Below are 7084 nucleotides of genomic sequence, written 5' to 3'. Positions count from 1 at the left end.
GGGGAGAGGAGCCTGACTCATCTCTAAGAGGAGTCAGGGAAGGCTTCCTGGAGCAGGTGTCCCAGGCAGAAGAGCAGCCTAAGCAAAGGCCTGGAGAAATGAAGGTAAAGCATTTGAGGACGTGAAAATGGTTCTGTGTCCAATTGGGTGGGGGGTATAAAGGGGCAGCAGCAGGGGGAGGCTGGGGAGGGCAGCCCGGAGTCTGGACTTTATCTGGAGAACAATGAGGAGCCATGGAAAGACTGAACAGGGAGCAGCTGGGGTCTGAGGTATTTTAAATGTATCTCGGCCACCATGTGGGAGATGGACTAAAGACTAGAGCAGCAGTTCTCAACCTGTGGGTCGCGACCCCTTTGGGGGTCAAACGACCCTTTCACAGGGGTCGCCTAAGATCATCAGAAAACACATATATAATTACATATTGTTTTTGTGATTAATCACTATGCTTTAATTATGTTCAATTTGTAACAATGAAAATACATCCTGCATATCAGATATTTACATTACGATTCATAACAGTAGCAAAATTACAGTTATGAAGTAGCAACAAAAATAATTTTATGGCTGGGGGTCACCACAACCTGAGGAACTGTATTAAAGGGTCGCGGCATTAGGAAGGTTGAGAACCACTGGACTAGAGGCTGATAAGCCTGTTAGGCCCTTTGTTGTGGGTGGGCGCAGAGCATTGGGGTCAGAGCAAGGGTGAAGAGGCCAGAGGGGGCAAGGCTGAGAGTGAGGGGCTCTCGTTCTCCGACTCCTTAGGGAGATACTGTCATTCCCAGTTTGCAGACGAGGGCAGCCAGGCTCTGAGGCTAAACCACTTGCCCCAAGTCAGTCAGTGGCAGAGTGAGGAGTGGGGCCCAGGCAGGACCAGGGCTCTGGAGCCCCCGAGCCTCCCTGCCCCCCAGCAGCTCCTCCTGAGGGGTCCTTCCCACATGCCCTCCCCATTTCCAGCAGATGCCAAGGCCCACAGGAAAACCAAGGCTGGGACTCGGAGCTCAAAACCCACAGTCCCCAAGGTAGGTGCCTGTGTGGCTTCCTGGTCTGGGTCTGCACCCTGCACAGGCCGGAGTTTGGGCCCCTCCCCAGCCTCTGGAAGTCAGCTGGGGAAGGGGGTCACTTGTTTTCCTACAAAGCCCAGTGCAGCCTCTCCTCCTCCCGGGCCCTCCAGCGCCCCGAGGACCACCATCCCCGTTTCACAGGTAAGACACTGAGTCTCAGAGAGGTGAGGTCTCTTGGCCAAAGCCTCCCAGAGCTGGGATTTCACCCGCGTGCTGGCGGCTCCGAGATGTGTGCCCACCTCACCAGCTTTGTTGCCTTGCTCCTTGGTTTGCTCTCTTACAGAGTGAAAATGGTGTGACTGCCCCGGCCAAAAAGAAGACAGGGAACAAGGTCCTTAAAGAGGCCACTGCCCAGGGGGCCAGGAAAGGGTCGAAAGCCAAAGCTGCTGCTGCTCCTAAGGACAGCGAGTCCAAGATGGTACAACCACTGACGACCAGGAAGACAGAGGTCCCCAGGGGCCCAAGAAGGCCTGGCACGTCCACCACGGCCTCATCATCCAAAGAGACCAGGGTGAAGGCAGAAGCCAAGAGCTAGAGGCGGGGGGGAGAGACACTCAGACTCAGAGTTTTTATTCCCCCCAAAAAACACATCACTTTATTTTACTGTAACCTATTTATCAATAAAGAATTTTTTCTCCCTCACAAATTGGTGTGGACGAAGGCTGAGGCCTAAGGATCTGGCCGTTCAGGGCCGGGGCCCAGATAGAAGCTCCCACCCTGGGGGAGACAGACTGTGCCATGGAAAGGGCTGGTGCAGGGATCTGAGAGCACAGCAGAGGTGTTTAATGCAGCCTGAGATCTGGGACTGCTTCCCGGAGGAGGCAGCTTTTGGTCTTAAAGGGTGAGCAGGAGTAGCCAGACAGATGAGAGGAAGGGCATTGCAGGGAGAGGGCCCCAGCATGTGGTGTGGTGGGAAGAGGGGGATTTGTGGCTTTGAGAGCAGCATGGGGGAGGGGTGGCATGAGACTGGGCTATGAGGGATGGGCATGCAGACTGGGGAAGGTAGACCTCCTCTCAGGGGTCATGGGGAGCCAGGGAGGTTATAGGCAGGGGAAACAATGGTGTGTATGTTTAAAAGAAGCCCTCTGGCTGTGGAGAGAGAGAGGAGAGAGGCTGAGAGGCGTTTGAGACCATCCAACAACTAGTTACTGAGCACCACCACTCTAATCAACAGAAGGAAGAGAAAGCGTGAGGCTGTGAGGTGGGAGCATGCTGCGCAGGCTTAAGGAGCGTCAGGGAGGCCCGTGTGGCTACAGCCCAAGCAGGAAGAGCAGCAATGGGACATGAAGCCTGGGGTGCTTTAAAAATGTCTGTGGCTCTCTCCCCAAGGAGAGGTGGGGTCTGTGTCCTGGCCCTTGACTCTGGGCTCTGTGATTGCTTGACCAATATGGTACCGTGAACATGACAGTAAGGGCCCAGACCTCGAGAGACTGGAAGCTTCTATTTCCTGCGTGTTTTTTACATTCCCATTCCCTCACCCCGTTCCCCTTTGGCGTCCATCAGCTTGTCCTCTATATCTGTGGGTCTGTTTCTGTTTTATTTAGTCATTTGTGTGTGGTTGTTTTAGATTCCACATATAAGTGAAATCATACAGTATTTGTGTCTTTCTCTGACTTATTTCACTTAGCATACTACCCTCTAGGCCCATCCATGTGGTCATCAATGGTAAGATTTCATTCTATGTTATGGCTGAGTAATATTCCAGGGTGTATATATACCACATCTTCTGTATCCTTTCGTCTTATCGATGGACACCTAGGCTGCTTCCATATCTTGGCTACTGTAAATAATGTTGACAATGAACATAGGAGAGGGGTGCAAATATCTTTTCGAATTAATGTTTTTGTTTTCTTGGGAGAAATACCCAGAAGTGGAATTGCTGGATCACATGGCACCTGTATTTTTAACTTTTTTGAGGAATCGCCATACTGTTTTCTTCATAGTGGCTGCATCAGCAGTGTACTAGGGTTCCCTTTTCTCCTCACCATCCCTTATTTGTTGAGTTATTGATGATAGCCATTCTGACAGGTGTGAGGTGATTGATATCTCGTTGTGGTTTTAATGTGCATTTCCCTGATATTTAGTGATGGTGACGATCTTTTTGTATGTCTATTGGCTAGCTCTACGTCCTCTTTGGAGAAATGTCTATTCAGGTCCTCTGCCCAGTTTTTAGTTGGATTGTGTGGGATTTTTTGGTGTTAAGTTGTATGAGTTCTTTATCTATTTTGGATATGAACCCTTTATTGAATGTATTTCTTGCAAATATTCTCCAGTTTAGTAGGTTGTCTTTTCGCTGTGTGGATGCGTTCCTTTTCTGTTCAAAAACTTTTAGTTTGATATAAAGCTATTTGTGTATTTTTTCTGCTGTTGTTGCCCTTGCCCAAGGAGACATCTCCACAAAGATATTGCTAAAGGAGATGTCAGAGCTTACTGCCTGTGTTTTCTTCTAGGAGTTTCATGTCTTACATTTAAGTCTTTAACCCATTTTTAGTTTATTTTTGCATCTAGTGTAAGAAAGTGGTTCACTTTCATTTTTTGCATGTATCTGCCCAGTTTTCCCAGCACCACTTATCAAAGAGACTGTCTTTACTCCATTGTACATCCTTGCCTCCTTTGTCATAGATTAATTGACCATATAAATGAGGATTTATTTCTGGGCTCTCTATTCTATTTCATAATATATCTGTTTTTATGCAAGTTCCATGCTGGGTTTTTTTGTTGTTGTTGTTTTAAATATATTTTTATTGATTTCTGAGAGGGAAAGAGAGAGAGAAACATCAATGATGAAAGTCATTGATAGGCTGCCTCCTGCACACCCCCTACCAGGGACCTAGCCCGCAACCCAGGCATGTGCCCTTGACCGGAATCAAATCTGGGACCCCTCAGTCCACAGGCCAACGCTCTATCCACTGAGCCAAACTGGCTAGGGCCCATGCTGTTTTTTATTATTCAATTAATTGTGGTGACATTGGTTAATAAAATTATACAGGTTTTAGGTATACAACTCTCCAGTACATCCTCTGAATGTTGTATTGTGTGCGTATCACCCCAAGGTACCATGCTGTGATTATTGTAGCTATGTAATATAGTTTGATATCAGGGCATGTGACACCTTCCATTTTGTTCTTTTTCAAGATTTCTTTAGCTATTTGGGGTCTTTTGTGGTTTCATATGAATTTTAGGATTAGTTCTAATTCTGAGAAGAATGCCATTGGTATTTTAATAGGGATGACATTGAATCTGTATATTGATTGTTTTAGGTAATGAGGACATTTCAACAATAATAATGATTCTAAACCACAAACAAAATAGATCCTTCCATTTATTTGTATCTCCTTTAGTTTCTTTCTTCAATGTCTTACTATTTTCAGAGTACCGGTCTTTCACCTCTCTGGTTAAATTTATTCCTAGGTATTTTGTGCTTTCTGATACAATTGTAAATAGGATGGTTTTCTTAATTTCTCCTTTTGATAATTTATCATTGGTGTATAGAAATGCAACAAATACTGATCTGCATATTGATTTGGTATCCTGCAACTTTACTGAATTCATTTATTCTAACAGTTTTTTGGTAGTCTTTAGGGTTTTTATATGTAGTATCATGTTATCTGCAAATAATTAGTGTTTTGCTTCTTCCTTTCTGATTTAAATGCCTTTATTTCTTTTTCTTGTTCGATTGTTGTGGCTAGGACTTCCAATACCGTGTTGAACAGAAGAGGAGATAGTAGGCATCCTGGTCTTATTCCTGATCTTAGAGGAAGAGCTTTCAGCTTTTCACCTTTGAGTGTGACATTAGTGAGTTTATCATATGTAGTATTTATTAAGTTGAGACATATTCCTCCTATACCCACTTTGTTGAGAGTTTTTATCATAAAATAATGTTGAACTTTGTCCAATGCTTTTTCTGCACCTATGATCATATGATTGTTTATTTTGTTAATGTGATGTATCATGTTGATTGATTGATTGATTTACTGGTGTTGAACCATCCTTGCATCCCACTTGGCCGTGGTGTATAATCCTTTTTATTTTATTTTATTTTAAATTAGTTATTTATTTGTACAAATCCTCACCCAAGGATATTTTTTCCCCATTGATTGAAAGGGAGAGTGAACGGGAGGGCAGGAGGGAGAGGGGGGGAGAGAAACATTGATGAGAGAGAGAAATATCGATGTGAGAGGCACATTGATGGGTTGTCTCCCACATGCACCTAAACCAGGGTTGAGGATTGAGCCCAGGCATGCACCCTTTGATGCATGGGTGAATGCTCTAACCACTGAACTCACCAGTTAGGGCTATAATCCTTTTTTATTTTTAAAATAAATCTTTATTGTTGAAAGTATTACATATGTCCCCTCCTCCCCCCACTGACCCCTTCTAGCACACCCCCTCCCTCACCCAGGCCTTCACCACCCTATTATCTGTGTCCATGGGTTATACATACATGCATACAGGTAATTTGGTTGATCTCTTCCCACCCACCCTCCTCCACCTTCCCTCTGAGATTCCGCTGTCTGTCCTATCCTTCTATGTCTCTGGGTCTATTTTGTTCATCAGTTTATTTTGTTCATTAGATTCCACATATAAGTGAGATTATGTGCTACTTGTCTTTCTCTGACTGGCTTATTTCACTTAGCATGATGCTCTCCAGGTCCCTCCATGCTATCTCAAAGGGTAAGAGATCCTTCTTTTTTACTGCTGCATAGTATTCCATGGTGTAACCGTACCACAGCTTTTTTATCCACTCATCTACTGATGGGCACTTGGGCTGTTTCCAGATCTTAGCTATTGTAAATTTGCTGCTATGAACATAGGGGTGCATACATTCTTCTGATTGGTGTTTCAGGTTTCATAGGATATATTCCTAGAAGTGGGATCACTGGGTCAAATGGCAGTTCCATGTTTAATTTTTTGAGGAAACTCCATACTGTCTTCCATAGTGGCTGCACCAGTCTGCATTCCCACCAGCAGTGTACTAGAGTTCCCTTTTCTCCACATCCTCACCAGCACTTGTCATTTGTTGATTTGTTGATGATAGCCATTCTGACAGGTGTGAGGTGATACCTCATTGACATTTTAATTTGCATCTCTCTGATGATTAGTAACTTTGAGCATTTTTTTTCATATGTCTCTTGGCCATCTGTATGTTCACTTTGGAGAAGTGTCTATTTAGGTCCTTTGCCCATTTTTTAATTGGATTGTTTGTCTTCCTTTTGTTAAGTTGTATGAGTTCCTTCCTTATATATTTTGGATATTAACCCTTTATTAGATGTATCATTGCCAAATATGTTCTCCCATAGAGTGGGCTCCCTTTTCATTTTGTTGATGGGTTCTTTTGCTGTGCAGAAGCTTTTTATTTTGATGTCGTCCCATTTGATAATTCTCTCCCCAGTTTCCTTTGCCTTAGGAGATGTATCTGTAAACATATTGCTACGAGAGATGTCTGAGATTTTTGCTGCCTATGGTTTCTTCTAGGATTTTTATGGTTTCATGACTTACATTTAAGTCTTTTATCCATTTTGAGTTTATTCTTGTGTTTGGTATAAGTTGGTCTAGTTTCATTTTTTTGCATGTATATGTCCAATTTTCCTAATACCATTTATTGAAGAGACTGTCTTAACTCCATTGTATATTCTCACCTCCTTTGTCAAATATTAATAGAGTGTAATGGCTTGGATCGATTTCTGAGGTCTCTGTTCTATTCCATTGATCTATAGACCTTTTCTAGTGCCAGTACCAGGTTGTTTTGATTACAGTGGCTTTGTAGTATGGTTTAATATCTGGTATTGTGATTCCTTCACCTTTATTCTTCTTTCTCAAGATTGCTGTGACTATTCAGGGTCTTTTTTATTCCATACTAGAGGCCCGGTACACGAAATTCATGCATAGGTGGGGTCCCTAGGCCTGGCCAGCAATCAAGGCCTATCGGGGCTGTCTTGCCCAGTCCTGATCAGGGCCAGGCCAGCTGGGGCCTGCTGGCTGCTGAAAGGGGCCTGCTGGCTGCTGAAAGGGGCCTGCCGTAT

At 44.2% G+C, this 7084-nt stretch overlaps 1 protein-coding gene across 1 annotated transcript in view; it reads left to right on the top strand.

Annotated features, from left to right (window-relative positions):
- The window catches only part of LOC102252408 (histone H1oo), a 7997-nt gene extending 6401 nt beyond the window's left edge, over window positions 1-1596 (top strand). The window contains exons 4-5 of the mRNA XM_005870126.2: window positions 955-1019; window positions 1345-1596. Of these exons, the coding sequence (XP_005870188.1) occupies window positions 955-1019; window positions 1345-1596 (317 nt within the window). The remainder of the gene's footprint in view (window positions 1-954; window positions 1020-1344) is intronic.
- The last annotated feature ends 5488 nt before the right edge of the window (window positions 1597-7084 follow it).

This window comes from Myotis brandtii, unplaced genomic scaffold (assembly GCF_000412655.1).
Source record: "Myotis brandtii unplaced genomic scaffold, ASM41265v1 scaffold312, whole genome shotgun sequence".
In the NCBI taxonomy this organism is placed as follows: Eukaryota; Metazoa; Chordata; class Mammalia; order Chiroptera; family Vespertilionidae; genus Myotis; species Myotis brandtii.
This window is presented reverse-complemented; position numbering and strand designations above follow the sequence as displayed.